Source organism: Ascaphus truei, chromosome 5 (genome assembly GCF_040206685.1).
Source record: "Ascaphus truei isolate aAscTru1 chromosome 5, aAscTru1.hap1, whole genome shotgun sequence".
In the NCBI taxonomy this organism is placed as follows: Eukaryota; Metazoa; Chordata; class Amphibia; order Anura; family Ascaphidae; genus Ascaphus; species Ascaphus truei.
This window is the reverse complement of record NC_134487.1, coordinates 215761681-215780262: the sequence shown is the minus strand read 5'-3', so window position 1 is coordinate 215780262 and position 18582 is coordinate 215761681. Positions and strand designations below refer to the sequence as shown.

Sequence of the window (18582 nt, the reverse complement as noted above, 5' to 3'; positions counted from 1 at the left end):
TTTCTGTTTTTAAAAAAACAACTTTGAAAGACCAATTTTCTTGTATTTTATTTTAACAGCCATTTGCTAAGGCACAGCCCCTTCATGTCCTGGCACAAGCCCTGGCACACCCCTTTGTCAGCCCTGCCCTCCCTCTAGCACATGTCAGTGCAGACGTGCTCATGAATATTCATGAGCTTCCTCTGAGAGACAGAAGCAGAAGAAAAACAGATCACTTCACTAATTATGTCACCAATTTTTGCCTATCAATACATGGAGAACGAATTGACCTGCAGCTATACAGTTCTTTAGGTAATTAGAGATTGCCCACATGAAACTATTAAAGTAAAAAAATAAATTAAAAAAAAAAAAAGACTGAACTGCAGCTTTAATATACTGTTTATAGAATAAATGACTTAGAAAAACGTTGGACCTTTACTAAAGACTTTGGACATTATTTGTACAAACCAGGGCCAAACCTAACCTGGACGCTTATACTAAATATGGTGCAAAGACTTCATGATCTTCCTTCTTTACATGTAGAAACCAGATAGCTACTGTACAGTACTGTATTGTACTTGTCTGAGCTAGATTTTGCATAGGATAATAGACCATTTAATATGCATACTTTGTGTCATTCATGAGGTCTGAGGTAGAAATGATTGCTCTATCTCACCGATACTAGATTTTGTATTACTCACTCTAGTAATATAATCTATAACATGTATTTGGTATTTAGAAGCTTCAATGGCGCTGAAATGTATCAACACTCTATAAAGCAGTTTAAACAAGTTATTCATCTTGATTTAACAGGATTATACAGCTACAATATTTTTGCGTCAGCAGTGGACAGATGAACGTCTGGTGTTTGATGGCAAGAAAAGCATAAGTTTGGATGCCCGGCTAGTAGAATTGCTCTGGGTCCCAGACACATATATTGTTGACTCCAAGAAGTCTTTCTTACATGATGTGACAATGGAAAACCGTCTTATTCGGCTATTCTCCAATGGCACTGTACTGTATGCTATCAGGTACTGTATACATTTATGGCTATTTAATCTGAAAGGTACAGTAGAAAACCTATACAGTATGAACATTTCAGAACTCATTTCATAATCTATTGCTGGAGAGCAGTAGTTTGTAAAAAAACAAACAGAACAGTGCATCCAAAAAACCTTATGCTGTGCACTTGGAAACAAAGTTCAACAGTGTTGCAATAGTTGCCTTGAAATAGGACTAGTAAGTATCAGTGCATATAAGTAGAGTCGAATATAAGTCCCAGTAATTCATACAATCAAAAGGACCGCAGAACAATAATTAAGTTAATGTGTGGATACTTTAATGAACATGAATATGTTTGGATCTTAATCTGTAAATGACCGACCTTATGTGATCCAAATCTTTTGGTCACCAATCATGTCCGCGCATCATCTCCATTTAAATCCACCACTGTGGAGTATCATTAAAACAGAGATGTATGTATGTCTTTATTTATATAGCGCCAATAATGTACATAGCGCTTCATCGGAGTTATATACATGTCAATCATATAAATAACAAATAATATAAATAAAACATGAAGAGGAGAAGTGCTTCAGACATAAAAGTAACATTTAGGAAAAAGAGTCCCTGCTCCGAAGAGCTTACAATCTAATTTTTTGGTAGGAAGAACGTACAGAGACAGTAGGAGGGCGTTCTTGTAAGTATGTCTGCAAGGGGCCAAGGTTCATGTATGAGGTGTTACTTAGCCATGGAACTACTCATATGCTTGCTTAAGCAGGTGTGTTTTGGGGTGGGTCTTAAATGTGGATTGAGAGGGTGCTAGTCGGATATTGAGGGAAAGGGCATTCCAGAGGTGTGGGGCAGTCAGTGAGAAGGGTTTAAAACAGAAGAGGGCTTTAGATACAAAAGGAGTAGAAAGCATCCTTGAGCAGAATGCAAGAGTCGGGATGGTGTATAATGATAAAGAGATGTAAGGAGGATCAAAAGAGTGTAAAGCTTTAAAAGTTAGGAGGAGAATTGAATGTATGATACGGGATTTGATAGGAAGCCAGGAGAGTGATTTCAGCAGGGGAGAAACTGACAGATTTTGGAAATAGTAGAGTGATTCTGGCAGCAGCATTTAGGATAGATTGTAGGGGAGACAGGTGAGAGGCAGGAAGGCTGGACACCAGGAGCTTTCAGTAATCGAGACAGGAGAGAATGAGGGTCTGTTTCAGAGTTTTTGCAGTCGAGTTTTTTGCAGTCGAGCAACAGAGGAAAGGGTGTATCTTGGTAATATTGCAGAGGGAAAAACGACAGGTTTTTTGCTACCTTTTGAATGTGAGAGGAGAATGTGAGAGAGGAGTCGAGTATGACCCCTAGGCAGCGTGCTTGGGCTACTGGGTGAATGATTTGTTCTTCCAACAGTAATGTGGAAGGAGGAAATACGGCCAGGTTTGGGAGGAAGTATGAGGGCCTCTGTTTTTGCCTTGTTAATTTTAAATTAGCGAAGGGCCATCCAGGATGATATAGAGAAGAGAGACATTCAGAAACTTTAGTCTGTACAGCAGGTTTAAAGTCAGGGGTAGAAAAGTAAATTTGTGTGTCATCAGCATAGAGGTGATATTTGAACCCAAGAGATGTGATTAGGTCACCTAGAGAGAGTGTGTAAAGAGAAAAGAGAAGGGGTCCCAGGACAGAACCCTGGGGTACCCCCACAGAGAGATCAATAGAGGAGGAGGTGTTGGCAGAAGAGAACTGAATGTGTGATGGGAGAGGTAAGAGGAGATCCAGGATAGAGCTTTGTTATGAATGCCAAGTGTATGAAGAATGTGAAGGAGAAGAGGGTGGTCCGCACTACCAAATGCTACAGAGAGGTCGAGTAATATGAGCAGAGTGTAATGACCTCTGTCTTTGGCAGCATGGAGGTCATTAGTTATTTTAGTGAGGGCTGTTTCAGTGGAGTGAGCAGTGCGGAAGTCAGATTGTTGATGGTCTAGGAGAGAATAGGTGTTGAGAAAATGGAGCAAGCGAGAAAATACAAGACGTTCAAGGAGTTTAGAGCAAAAGGCAGGAGGGAGACAGGTCAGTAGTTGGAAAGACAGGTAGGGTCAAGCTTGCTGTTTTTGAGTAATGGTATAACTGGTGCATGTTTGAAGGAAGAGGGAAAGGTACCAGAGTAGAGGGAGGAGTTAAAAATATGTGTGAGCATAGGGATTATATAGTTACATAGTTACATAGTTAGATAGTAGATAAGGTTGAAAAAAGACATACTGTACGTCCATAAAGTTCAACCTATGCTAAATTTAGACAAGAAATACTTTATCTTATATCTATACTTCCTTATTGATCCAGAGGAAGGCAAACAAAAAACCCCATATCATATCATATCATCCAATGATATCTCATAAGGGGAAAAATAAATTCCTTCCTGACGCCAAGAATTGGCAATCGGATTATTCCTTGGATCAACATTCTTCCCATGTTTACTTATCTGGTATATCCCTGTATACCCTTCCTTTCTAAAAAGATGTCCAACCTTTTATTGAACAAATCTATTGTATCTGCCATCACAGTCTCCATGGGTAATGAATTCCAAATGTTAACTGTCCTTACTTTAAATAACCTCTTCCTTAGTTGTTGTTGGTGAAATATCCTTTCCTCCAACCTTAAGGGTTCTTTTGGAAACTCCCTGTATATCTCTCCCCGAATATATTTGAATATAGTTATGATATCACCTCTTAGACAACTATTTTCTAATGTAAATACATCTAATTTAGCTAGCCACTCCGCATAATATACAGTAGATTGTCCATTCCCTTTATTAATTTGGTGGCTCTTCTCTGCACTCTCTCTAGTTCCAGAATGTCTTTTCTAAGGAGTGTTGCCCAAAATTGTACTCCATATTCAAGGTGTGGTCTTACTAATGCTTTGTAAACAGGCATGATTATGTTTACTTCCCTTCAATCCATTGCCCGTTTAATGCAACATAAGATCTTGTTTGCCTTTGCAGCTACTGCATTACTTTGGGCACTATTGCTAAGCCTGCTGTTTACAAGCACTCCTAAATCCTTCTCCATCAAGGATTCCCCCAATTTATCCCCATTTAATTTCTAAGTCGCCTGTTTATTCTTGCTTACCAAATGCATAACCTTAAATGTATCTGTATTAAACCTCATCTGCCATTTACCTGCCCAAGTTTCCAGTCTCTCCAAGTCCTTCTGGAGTGAAATTACATCCTACTCTGATTCTACAACCTTACACAATGTAATATCATCAGCAAAGATGGAGGCTTTGCTCTCGATCCCAACCTCAAGGTCATTAATAAACAAGTTAAAAAGCAGTGGTCCCGGTACCGATCCCTGAGGTACTCCACTCACAACCTTAGCCCAACCTGAAAAAGTTCCATTTATGACAACCCTCGGTTGTCTGTCCTTCAACCAGTTTTCAATCCAGGTGCATATATTTTTACTGAGTCCAATTTGCTTTATTTTGTACACCAACCTCTTGCGTGGAACTGTATCAAAAGCCTTTGCAAAATCTAAGTAGACCACATAAACTGCATTCCCCTGGTCTAAATTCCGACTTACCTCCTCAAAGAAACAAATAAGGTTAGTTTGGCATGATCTATCCTTCGTAAATCCATGCTGACTATTAATAATAATTTTGTTTTCCATTAGGTATAAAAGGAAACACACAGAGCGCACCAAAGTTGAAAGAAATGTAATCCACAAATACAATTAAAAGTAACTGTAGACTTACATGTAAAATGTCAATAGTCCAGCGGATAACTAAAAAAGTATGTCCATGCTGCCATGTTCTTTGACGTAATCCCCACACATCCCACTTGCACTCAGCTCTATTTTTTAGTAGTTTCCATTCCATCCCTTTTGGAGAGGCATCTGAATTTGGTCTAACTGACTGGTGTTACAGGAATAACCATTCTATGCCACTGAGGTTAAAGGGTAGTAATGGAGATTATGTCATCATGGAAGAAACTACAGCTGAATGTGTAATAATATATGGAGAGGGGATCCAGGGATACAGTTTAAATTTTAGATGTCCGTTTTGACCTATGGGGCGGACAGAATAGGTTAGAACATTCCTATACCTGGAATTTGAAGGGTTAAACTGGCCCCACTCTATCTCCACCCTGCCTGTGGCTATGACACCAGTCAGTAGTGATCCATTCATGACCCACACAATCCCCATACAGTTGGTTATTTTCTATTAGGGTTTGGTACAATATCATCAGGTCAGTGATACTGTCTGAATATTTCCACTAAATGTAGGGTATGTTTGTGTGTGTTTTGTAGGATATTGCACAGTGTGTCAGCAGTGAATTTCCTGTGTACTTAATATTGCACTACGAGTGTTCAGTGTGACCATTTAAGCATAACTGTTAGCCACTCCCACATGGGAGGTATAAAGGATGCATTCAGACACAGTACAGTACCTCCCACCTTGAGAAAGTGCGCAATCCAAGCGTGAAACGATCGTCGGTCATGGCGTTATCGCGTTGACGTCCAGAGGCACGTGATGCACCGCACCCCCTCCTCGTGGAACGGGTTGTATACCGCTGTATAGCGCTTCCATTTACCCACTGTTATTCATTGTACTTTAGCACTGTATTGCCTTAAAACAAAGGGGAATAGAGTATTGTGCTGGCATGTTACAGTTACTAGTGGGGAGCTATACGATTCTTCAGGGTATGTGTAGGAATACAATGTATGTGCTAAGAATATAGGCACTGTCCTGATGCAGCTGCTGCTGTTTGTACTGACTTCATATAGTAGGATTCCTATAGTTCATTACACATTATACACCAATCTCCAATGGTTTGTGTTGTGATTGATGTGGACCTTAGGTTACTAATAAATACCTTATATTTGTCATTTTATAGTCAGGTTGGCAGATGGAACAGCCTAGCATAGGCAGTATTTAGTACACATACATCACATACCTAGAAACCCACCACACAGAGGGGTGAGCGTATATGTCAGTAGTTACAATAGTTGTTATATCACACATTTGAGTGTATACTGCACCGACACACTTTATTCGAGCAAATGCCCAGTATGTACCTGGCAGATACCTGGAATGCGCCGCTCCTCACCTCTGACAAGCCCCGTTGCGTTTGCCTTCCCAGCCTGGGTTCATGCCTGGCTGACGGGCGGCTGATCTGTTAAATGATAATGATTAGGATTTAATAGGCTGCAATGCTTCGCGTGTCTACCAGATGGCATAAATTCATGAATTGTAATGCAGTATATATATATATACTGTGCAGTATTGCAGCCAGCGGGAATAAAATGCTTCAATCCCTGCCTGGAAAATAACCCAATGCACTCGGGCAGAAAACAGTCACAAACCTCAATACACCCGGGTATACCCGAATTCGTGGGACTAGCCGAGCTCGAATAAAGTGTGTCGCCAGTGTACTATCTACAGGCAGTACATCACATTTGCAGTATTATAAAATTGGAGTTTTTTATTTCACAATTTGTAAATATATGTACGTTTTGCGTCGTTGTCATTATATTTCATTAAAGATTTATTCTTTTTTAGCCATTATATGGCTTTTAGTAGCATCTGTCCTTCCACAGTGGTGGGAGCATTTGCTAACTGTGATTGATGCAATATGGTCACCTTTAACAAGTGTATTTGGGTATTTATACCCACTATTTAGGTGGTTATATACTTGAGTGCAGGAAGTAGGGTACTTGGAGAGTTGTCTGCTTTTGACCCCTCCTTTATTACATATTTGATATATGTTATTCCTACATACACCGGTTCTACACAATAACTTTGAACTATATTTAAGATCAGCGGTATTTCCATTTGATGTGTATACCATGTCCTTCATTGCCAGAAAGAATACTGCTGCGGCACAGTTTATTCGAGCATTTGCCCATTCTGTGCCGCAGCAGTAGCCTGGCGCGCGCCCGAGTGTGACGGGCGCGCGCCGAAGCAGCGGAAGAGCGCCCTCCGATCGGGGCGCTCTCCCTCCCGCTGCCGGGTCCGCCGGGTCCCCCGGAACCCCATGCCGCCGTCCCGCAGATCGCGGGACACCAGGGCTCCCTCGGGGAGCCCTGGACGCGCGTGCAGGGGGCGCAGGCTCCCGAAGACGCGTGACCGCGCGTCTATGACGCGCGGCACGCCGAGGGGCGGCCACTAGCAAGCCGGGAAATCTCCCGGCTTGCGGATCTGGCCGCACTGCGATAAAGTGTGTCGCCAGTGTACAAGAAAAAATACAATCTACTTGCCCCTAACCCCTTAATCACCTTAGCGGTTAATAACCGCTATAGTAATAAAGGGATAATCCCACCCTCCTCCGCTACCCATCCCTGAGGCCTAACCCCGGGACCACTATACCCAACCTATACCCATTGATTGGCATACTGCTACATCATACCCATATAATATGGGCATGATAAGCCACTATAGCAGTTAATGGTCACCCTAATAAAAAAGCATGAAAGCCAAATATAGACAATAATAAAAGATTAACACAAGCACCTAAACACCACAATTCAAGAAATAAAAGCACTAGGCGGGCGCCATCCACCATAGAAGTAGATCGCGACGTGGGATCATCCTTCTGGAGCAAGGGATCTCAAGTCCAGCTCATCTGCACGTCCGGGTGTGGACACACCCAGCAGGTATTATACACCAAGTGCACCAACCCTCATCTCAAACTAGTGGGCAACGCTGTCTCACACGTGGGTGGGAGGGGGAATTTTGGGACTCTTGGGTATATGGTGTGGGGTTATGGCCCTGTGAAGCCTAGTGTTACAGGGTGACACTATTGTTGTTATTATTATATTGTGTTCTTATCTGCATGTAGTAAACTGTTTAACCATAATTTGGTGTATGTGGTTACTGTATTTGGGTCCTGTGTCAGGGGTTATTCTACACTCTAGAATCCTGCACAGGTGGAGGCGCTGTAAGTATCGTTCCAGGATACACCCCATGTTCCCATCAGCGGAGGCTCAGGCCTCCTGTGAGCCTACCTAACAGACATAATCTGCCGCTCACCTAATATAATACAATAAACATCTGTGATGATGGAATGAGGTGGTGCATCAGGGATGAAACCTGACTAGAACCCAACATGTTGTGAAACCCCTTGGGGTGCTCACGAAAAAGAATCCCTATATTAATGCACTCAACCTGATAATGATATTAATGGCAGTATATGACTGCCGAGTATAATACTCAAAACAACAATAATACTCAAAACAATTTTATTAACATATATGCTAGGAAAATAACAGTGTGATTAAAAATGCAATGTAAATAAAATCCCCTAGGGGAAACCAGACCTGCTGAGTGGTGAGTATATAGGGATGTATGGAGGGACATAGGGTCATTTGTCTGATAATGCCCCTAGTATTGGCAGCCCATGTTGAGAGGGACCCTGTGCTGTCAACCGTAATAAACAGAATCAATATTATGTCCCTCCAGCATCCAAACCACTCGCCATTGTGTGGAGCTGAGAGTGTGGGAGTATACTAGTATAGCGTCTGATCGGATGGAAATAAACAGTGCGCAAAGGACCCCCCACTAGTTGTGGTGAATGCGCCCATGATACACCAAATGGCACAAGTGTAGATACACTACTCCAGCTATATATCTCAGAGTAACAAATTGTCAGAGGAAACCCTGACATAGAAAGAGATGCTAAGTATCCATGTCATTCCATAGGAACAGTACCCTCTAAGAAAAAAGCTAAATAAGTAACATTGTACTCATGGTTGTATGCCGGATCAAGATGCTAAATTGCTTCACCACCAGGTATCAGGCTCTGTCTACAGATATATGTGTCAGCATTAACCATATGTATAGGCAGACGGCTATGGCTAAAAGTCACAAAGTACAACAATGTGAACAAGATGTACTGTTGCCAAAAGAACTTGGATGTATCAGTTGGCATGGCATACTTGGATGTATCAGTTGATATCAGTATCTCCTGCAGAAAAACACGTGTGACCTATGCTACTCAACAAATGTTAGCAGCCGAATATAGCAAGCAAGTGCCAACACCACCTGATGTTTTCCAATAGCCTATAGGTAGCCACTAACTGCAACTAGAGCCTGCCTGGGTATCCTGTGAGCCTAACAGGTATTGCACCACACCTGGTAATATGTATAGTTCTCCCACAAAGGTCCCTAGATGAGATCGGGGGGGGATAGATGTGTTACTTATGGAGGCGCCTTAGAGATCCAGACCTGGGGTGCCCTATTCAGTAATCAAATTGTTCAATTTATTCTCCACCATGGTTGTGCTCTCAAGGCGGGAGGTAGAAGAGAAGAGGTGCACAGCTCACAGCATCCACAAATGCATAAATGAGGGCAACTCCAGACATGGAAAAAATATATATTAGCCTTTAATGATCAGCTTGGCAATAGTACAGGACCACGCACCAAGGTGGACTGCATGCCAAGGAATCCATTCATCTGGAGCTATACTAGACAGGTAAAGGGCATTAGCCCCTCATTTGTTACCTTTCTATTGCTGGACTGTGTTATATTATACCCCAGTGGTGAATTTATGCATATTGGAGACCAAGTATTGGGGTAGCTGTGTGGGCACCACCAGGTCCCTATTTTTCACCCTGGGATGTTCATTTTTGTCAATATATTACTGTTCCTGGATTCTGGATTCATTTAATGGAATTTATGTTATCTGAGCTTACTGTGGTGATGCACCAATATACCACACTATCTATGTCTCAAGGTGGGAGGTCTACACATGGGCCTTTAAGCATAGCACGACGCCCAACCACCTAGTTGTCGTAGGCAGAGTTCCTGCTTGCATATCCAAGAGGGACGTCCAGGAGCATGCTCGGAAACTCCCTGGGTTGGCTCATGTTTGGATCGTAGGGCGAAGGTATGATTACCGCTTCTGTCAATGGAGTGGGCCTACTGGATGTAGGCCATGCCATATGTGAGGAAGATAGCCCTCAATTCCTAAATTTGCCCGAGGCTCCGACCGATGGGTTTCCATTTATCTACCCTGATTTAGCAGTCTCTTTGGCACCCTTCCTTCCAGGTCTGGTGCGAAATCCAGAGCCCCGCCCCCATGATGTGAGTGGCTCAGTGCTGAGCCAGATCCACTCCTTGATAGAGTGTGCCCCTTCTCTGGATTCCACCAGGGGGAGGGAGCACAGTGAGCCTCATTCAGCAACTTCTGTCCACTGTATGGGAGGTACAGGATGCAGCAAACCGCACCATCAGTTGTATGGAGCTTGGGGAGCAAAAGGACTGCCTGTAACCTTTCTTGTGTGCCCGTGTGTACAACAAGACTTGAAGATGCCTGGAGATATGACATTTGACCCCTATTGTTTACCAGGAGAGTTTCTGCTAGCAAAGGTGGACGGGAAGGGGTGCATACGAATGTGACTTCCAAGATGGCGAATTGACCTGGGGAGATAAGTGTACCTGCTGCGGTGTACAGTTCCTGAGCCCCATGCGGCTGCGGCCTACGGAACCCACAGAGAAAGAGGTGACCGACTCCAATACAGGGCTGGTCGATGCTGCTAACCAGACTGTTTCAACCATTGAGGCTTCAGAGGGCTCGTGTGCCATTCCAGGAGAACCGTGCACTCCGGTTTCAGACTCGGTTCCCGATCCGGTTCCCGTCTCAGTTCCAGATCGGGTTCCCGACTTAGTTCCAGACCCGGTTCCAGAGCCAGAACCTCAGATGTCAGAACCACCGGGTAAGGTGACTGCCCAGGAAAAGTTGGGAGCACTTCCAGTAGTGGCGCCGATAGCCAGTTGTGAAGGCGAGATGCCCGCATGCTGTTCCCCTGCGGAGGTGTCCCTACTCTCATCTTCTATCGATGACAGTAGCCAACAATCTGTGGGGATGCGCCAGCTGGCGGACCACCCAAGTGAAACTGATGACAAAGTGTCAATTGCCTCAGCTACAGCGGACCCTGCTGTGGGCCCGTGTGCCCTACGATGGACGGTCCGGCCTTTAATGATGGTACCATCGGTCCCAGGCTTGGAACCAGTACCTAACAACGACGAGGGTTAGTGGCCTGCCCCAGGGGTGTCAGGTGTGAGTCCCCAGGTGACCGCGGAGTATGGTAGCTCCTTAAGCATAGCCACCAGGGCGAATGGCTCGCCCCGGCATCACGTCCTGGCAGAGGTGTTCCCCCTAGAAGATTGCTACCAGGCGGTACATGTGGATCATTGTCCACAGCCTACCTGCCAAGTGGAGAGAAAACGAAGCCCCATCGCGGTGCCTAGTGCAGCGGAGGTGGTATCGGACAGCGTTCCAGATGACCTGACAAATGTCAGCAGCCAGCAGAGCGGTGAGGCACAACCCCTTTACTCCCTTCAGGCTGCAATGGAGGTAACCAGTGAAGAGGCTCTGCTCGGCGCTTACTTCTACGCGAAGGATCCCCAAGCACTTTTGTCTCAAGACATGGATCTGCACTCAGATCTCATGATGTCCCCAGAAGACGTCACTTCTGAAGCAACTGCTGGAGCAAACCAGGACTGTGCTGTGACCGCTCTGGTAATTATTGCCTCCTCCAGGCGCAACATGGAGCATAATAATACCGCAACATGGAGCATGCTATTCACCATGTGGTGGACCGAGGAAAAGTCAGGGCCTCCCTGTCTACCGCATATGTGATGCGGATGTCCGAGTAAAGATCTGGCCAAGAGACCCCTTGCTGTTCCTTCCAGCAGTGGGAGGAAGTGGCTTAGAATCAGAGACTCCAGTTTAAGCAACTGAGACTATCAAGTCAGAGACTCACAGGAGTCAGTGTGAGGTGCCCTCACATGATCAGTTAGGGGCACCCCACTATGAGTCTAAGCTGGTCTCGTTTATCCATATGGTTATGAAGTTATGTAACAATGATGATAAACTACATGTGATAAGTTGTACATATTATGCAGTGCATTTTTATTGTTTAACTTTATGCAGTGTGACACTGTCCTAAGCGAGGCTGTTGGGGTTTTCACCAGGTGGAGAGTGTAGCAGGGTTCCCCCTGGGCCCCCTTACCTCCGCTCAGTAGCGGGGACCCCCACGGCATGTCGGGGAGCTGCGGGTGCGAGCCCTTCGCCGGGGGCTCCTAGCGGTATCTGCTACAGGGTGCCGCCATGTTTGATGTGTTTGATGTGCAGCAGAGTTCAAGCAGCCATTACATTGAGCGCGGATGGGCAGAGGTGGCTCTCCATAGCACATGGCCTTGACAGAGTCGTGCATGCACAGTTGCAAGCGGCGGCGCCATTACAAAGTAGTGCATGCGCAAGGGAGATAGCGCACGTGGCCCCAATAACAAAGAGGTCCCGCGGGGACTACAAGACCCAGCAGCCACTGGGGCTGCTATCCACGTGACACTAGGGAGCCAATTGCGCGGCAGAGATCTCCTGCAGAGACAGATACATTTGGCGCGCTCAGGGTTCACAAGTCAGTCGGAGATGGGACACAGAGAGGGGAGGTTGCATGTGCAGGGAGGCAAGTAGCCCCTGCACTTGGCCAGAGATTCCCCTTAGGCCCCAGCTAGGCCCCAACTCCCCTCAGTTTGTGGCTGCTGCAGGGACCGCCCCTAGGATAGGGACAGGGTCCTGTAGAGCCAGCTTTAGTGAGGGTGATAGCCAGGAAGAGTTATATATTTGCCCTTAGTGATGAAGACTGGATCACACTCTGTAGCTAGCAGAGATAGAGACATTCCAATGGTGGATCACTCCAGGCGGGAGCCATCCACCGTAGAAGCGGATCATCCTTCTGGAGCAAGGGATCTCAAGTCCAGCTCATGTCCGGGTGTGGATACACCCAGCAGGTATATAATATGGGCATGATAAGCCACTATAGCAGTTAATGGTCACCCTAATAAAAAAGCATGAAAGCCAAATATACACAATAATAAAAGATTAACACAAGCACCTAAACACCACAATTCAAGAAATAAAAGCACTAGGCGGGCGCCATCCACCATAGAAGTAGATCGCGACGTGGGATCATCCTTCTGGAGCAAGGGATCTCAAGTCCAGCTCATCTGCACGTCCGGGTGTGGACACACCCAGCAGGTATTATACACCAAGTGCACCAACCCTCATCTCAAACTAGTGGGCAACGCTGTCTCACACGTGGGTGGGAGGGGGAATTTTGGGACTCTTGGGTATATGGTGTGGGGTTATGGCCCTGTGAAGCCTAGTGTTACAGGGTGACACTATTGTTGTTATTATTATATTGTGTTCTTATCTGCATGTAGTAAACTGTTTAACCATAATTTGGTGTATGTGGTTACTGTATTTGGGTCCTGTGTCAGGGGTTATTCTACACTCTAGAATCCTGCACAGGTGGAGGCGCTGTAAGTATCGTTCCAGGATACACCCCATGTTCCCATCAGCGGAGGCTCAGGCCTCCTGTGAGCCTACCTAACAGACATAATCTGCCGCTCACCTAATATAATACAATAAACATCTGTGATGATGGAATGAGGTGGTGCATCAGGGATGAAACCTGACTAGAACCCAACATGTTGTGAAACCCCTTGGGGTGCTCACGAAAAAGAATCCCTATATTAATGCACTCAACCTGATAATGATATTAATGGCAGTATATGACTGCCGAGTATAATACTCAAAACAACAATAATACTCAAAACAATTTTATTAACATATATGCTAGGAAAATAACAGTGTGATTAAAAATGCAATGTAAATAAAATCCCCTAGGGGAAACCAGACCTGCTGAGTGGTGAGTATATAGGGATGTATGGAGGGACATAGGGTCATTTGTCTGATAATGCCCCTAGTATTGGCAGCCCATGTTGAGAGGGACCCTGTGCTGTCAACCGTAATAAACAGAATCAATATTATGTCCCTCCAGCATCCAAACCACTCGCCATTGTGTGGAGCTGAGAGTGTGGGAGTATACTAGTATAGCGTCTGATCGGATGGAAATAAACAGTGCGCAAAGGACCCCCCACTAGTTGTGGTGAATGCGCCCATGATACACCAAATGGCACAAGTGTAGATACACTACTCCAGCTATATATCTCAGAGTAACAAATTGTCAGAGGAAACCCTGACATAGAAAGAGATGCTAAGTATCCATGTCATTCCATAGGAACAGTACCCTCTAAGAAAAAAGCTAAATAAGTAACATTGTACTCATGGTTGTATGCCGGATCAAGATGCTAAATTGCTTCACCACCAGGTATCAGGCTCTGTCTACAGATATATGTGTCAGCATTAACCATATGTATAGGCAGACGGCTATGGCTAAAAGTCACAAAGTACAACAATGTGAACAAGATGTACTGTTGCCAAAAGAACTTGGATGTATCAGTTGGCATGGCATACTTGGATGTATCAGTTGATATCAGTATCTCCTGCAGAAAAACACGTGTGACCTATGCTACTCAACAAATGTTAGCAGCCGAATATAGCAAGCAAGTGCCAACACCACCTGATGTTTTCCAATAGCCTATAGGTAGCCACTAACTGCAACTAGAGCCTGCCTGGGTATCCTGTGAGCCTAACAGGTATTGCACCACACCTGGTAATATGTATAGTTCTCCCACAAAGGTCCCTAGATGAGATCGGGGGGGGATAGATGTGTTACTTATGGAGGCGCCTTAGAGATCCAGACCTGGGGTGCCCTATTCAGTAATCAAATTGTTCAATTTATTCTCCACCATGGTTGTGCTCTCAAGGCGGGAGGTAGAAGAGAAGAGGTGCACAGCTCACAGCATCCACAAATGCATAAATGAGGGCAACTCCAGACATGGAAAAAATATATATTAGCCTTTAATGATCAGCTTGGCAATAGTACAGGACCACGCACCAAGGTGGACTGCATGCCAAGGAATCCATTCATCTGGAGCTATACTAGACAGGTAAAGGGCATTAGCCCCTCATTTGTTACCTTTCTATTGCTGGACTGTGTTATATTATACCCCAGTGGTGAATTTATGCATATTGGAGACCAAGTATTGGGGTAGCTGTGTGGGCACCACCAGGTCCCTATTTTTCACCCTGGGATGTTCATTTTTGTCAATATATTACTGTTCCTGGATTCTGGATTCATTTAATGGAATTTATGTTATCTGAGCTTACTGTGGTGATGCACCAATATACCACACTATCTATGTCTCAAGGTGGGAGGTCTACACATGGGCCTTTAAGCATAGCACGACGCCCAACCACCTAGTTGTCGTAGGCAGAGTTCCTGCTTGCATATCCAAGAGGGACGTCCAGGAGCATGCTCGGAAACTCCCTGGGTTGGCTCATGTTTGGATCGTAGGGCGAAGGTATGATTACCGCTTCTGTCAATGGAGTGGGCCTACTGGATGTAGGCCATGCCATATGTGAGGAAGATAGCCCTCAATTCCTAAATTTGCCCGAGGCTCCGACCGATGGGTTTCCATTTATCTACCCTGATTTAGCAGTCTCTTTGGCACCCTTCCTTCCAGGTCTGGTGCGAAATCCAGAGCCCCGCCCCCATGATGTGAGTGGCTCAGTGCTGAGCCAGATCCACTCCTTGATAGAGTGTGCCCCTTCTCTGGATTCCACCAGGGGGAGGGAGCACAGTGAGCCTCATTCAGCAACTTCTGTCCACTGTATGGGAGGTACAGGATGCAGCAAACCGCACCATCAGTTGTATGGAGCTTGGGGAGCAAAAGGACTGCCTGTAACCTTTCTTGTGTGCCCGTGTGTACAACAAGACTTGAAGATGCCTGGAGATATGACATTTGACCCCTATTGTTTACCAGGAGAGTTTCTGCTAGCAAAGGTGGACGGGAAGGGGTGCATACGAATGTGACTTCCAAGATGGCGAATTGACCTGGGGAGATAAGTGTACCTGCTGCGGTGTACAGTTCCTGAGCCCCATGCGGCTGCGGCCTACGGAACCCACAGAGAAAGAGGTGACCGACTCCAATACAGGGCTGGTCGATGCTGCTAACCAGACTGTTTCAACCATTGAGGCTTCAGAGGGCTCGTGTGCCATTCCAGGAGAACCGTGCACTCCGGTTTCAGACTCGGTTCCCGATCCGGTTCCCGTCTCAGTTCCAGATCGGGTTCCCGACTTAGTTCCAGACCCGGTTCCAGAGCCAGAACCTCAGATGTCAGAACCACCGGGTAAGGTGACTGCCCAGGAAAAGTTGGGAGCACTTCCAGTAGTGGCGCCGATAGCCAGTTGTGAAGGCGAGATGCCCGCATGCTGTTCCCCTGCGGAGGTGTCCCTACTCTCATCTTCTATCGATGACAGTAGCCAACAATCTGTGGGGATGCGCCAGCTGGCGGACCACCCAAGTGAAACTGATGACAAAGTGTCAATTGCCTCAGCTACAGCGGACCCTGCTGTGGGCCCGTGTGCCCTACGATGGACGGTCCGGCCTTTAATGATGGTACCATCGGTCCCAGGCTTGGAACCAGTACCTAACAACGACGAGGGTTAGTGGCCTGCCCCAGGGGTGTCAGGTGTGAGTCCCCAGGTGACCGCGGAGTATGGTAGCTCCTTAAGCATAGCCACCAGGGCGAATGGCTCGCCCCGGCATCACGTCCTGGCAGAGGTGTTCCCCCTAGAAGATTGCTACCAGGCGGTACATGTGGATCATTGTCCACAGCCTACCTGCCAAGTGGAGAGAAAACGAAGCCCCATCGCGGTGCCTAGTGCAGCGGAGGTGGTATCGGACAGCGTTCCAGATGACCTGACAAATGTCAGCAGCCAGCAGAGCGGTGAGGCACAACCCCTTTACTCCCTTCAGGCTGCAATGGAGGTAACCAGTGAAGAGGCTCTGCTCGGCGCTTACTTCTACGCGAAGGATCCCCAAGCACTTTTGTCTCAAGACATGGATCTGCACTCAGATCTCATGATGTCCCCAGAAGACGTCACTTCTGAAGCAACTGCTGGAGCAAACCAGGACTGTGCTGTGACCGCTCTGGTAATTATTGCCTCCTCCAGGCGCAACATGGAGCATAATAATACCGCAACATGGAGCATGCTATTCACCATGTGGTGGACCGAGGAAAAGTCAGGGCCTCCCTGTCTACCGCATATGTGATGCGGATGTCCGAGTAAAGATCTGGCCAAGAGACCCCTTGCTGTTCCTTCCAGCAGTGGGAGGAAGTGGCTTAGAATCAGAGACTCCAGTTTAAGCAACTGAGACTATCAAGTCAGAGACTCACAGGAGTCAGTGTGAGGTGCCCTCACATGATCAGTTAGGGGCACCCCACTATGAGTCTAAGCTGGTCTCGTTTATCCATATGGTTATGAAGTTATGTAACAATGATGATAAACTACATGTGATAAGTTGTACATATTATGCAGTGCATTTTTATTGTTTAACTTTATGCAGTGTGACACTGTCCTAAGCGAGGCTGTTGGGGTTTTCACCAGGTGGAGAGTGTAGCAGGGTTCCCCCTGGGCCCCCTTACCTCCGCTCAGTAGCGGGGACCCCCACGGCATGTCGGGGAGCTGCGGGTGCGAGCCCTTCGCCGGGGGCTCCTAGCGGTATCTGCTACAGGGTGCCGCCATGTTTGATGTGTTTGATGTGCAGCAGAGTTCAAGCAGCCATTACATTGAGCGCGGATGGGCAGAGGTGGCTCTCCATAGCACATGGCCTTGACAGAGTCGTGCATGCACAGTTGCAAGCGGCGGCGCCATTACAAAGTAGTGCATGCGCAAGGGAGATAGCGCACGTGGCCCCAATAACAAAGAGGTCCCGCGGGGACTACAAGACCCAGCAGCCACTGGGGCTGCTATCCACGTGACACTAGGGAGCCAATTGCGCGGCAGAGATCTCCTGCAGAGACAGATACATTTGGCGCGCTCAGGGTTCACAAGTCAGTCGGAGATGGGACACAGAGAGGGGAGGTTGCATGTGCAGGGAGGCAAGTAGCCCCTGCACTTGGCCAGAGATTCCCCTTAGGCCCCAGCTAGGCCCCAACTCCCCTCAGTTTGTGGCTGCTGCAGGGACCGCCCCTAGGATAGGGACAGGGTCCTGTAGAGCCAGCTTTAGTGAGGGTGATAGCCAGGAAGAGTTATATATTTGCCCTTAGTGATGAAGACTGGATCACACTCTGTAGCTAGCAGAGATAGAGACATTCCAATGGTGGATCACTCCAGGCGGGAGCCATCCACCGTAGAAGCGGATCATCCTTCTGGAGCAAGGGATCTCAAGTCCAGCTCATGTCCGGGTGTGGATACACCCAGCAGGTATATAATATGGGCATGATAAGCCACTATAGCAGTTAATGGTCACCCTAATAAAAAAGCATGAAAGCCAAATATACACAATAATAAAAGATTAACACAAGCACCTAAACACCACAATTCAAGAAATAAAAGCACTAGGCGGGCGCCATCCACCATAGAAGTAGATCGCGACGTGGGATCATCCTTCTGGAGCAAGGGATCTCAAGTCCAGCTCATCTGCACGTCCGGGTGTGGACACACCCAGCAGGTATTATACACCAAGTGCACCAACCCTCATCTCAAACTAGTGGGCAACGCTGTCTCACACGTGGGTGGGAGGGGGAATTTTGGGACTCTTGGGTATATGGTGTGGGGTTATGGCCCTGTGAAGCCTAGTGTTACAGGGTGACACTATTGTTGTTATTATTATATTGTGTTCTTATCTGCATGTAGT

The 18582-nt window shown here is 46.4% G+C and overlaps 1 protein-coding gene across 3 annotated transcripts in view; it reads left to right on the top strand.

Annotated features, from left to right (window-relative positions):
- Positions 1–18582, top strand: part of GABRP (gamma-aminobutyric acid type A receptor subunit pi) — a 239878-nt gene that overhangs the window by 177981 nt on the left and 43315 nt on the right. For 2 of the 3 annotated variants that reach the window (XM_075601665.1, XM_075601661.1), the window contains exon 4: positions 793–1010. The exons of the other annotated variant lie outside the window; for it this stretch is intronic. In XM_075601665.1, coding sequence (XP_075457780.1) covers positions 793–1010 — 218 coding nt within the window. The remainder of the gene's footprint in view (positions 1–792; positions 1011–18582) is intronic. 3 annotated transcript variants of the gene reach the window in all.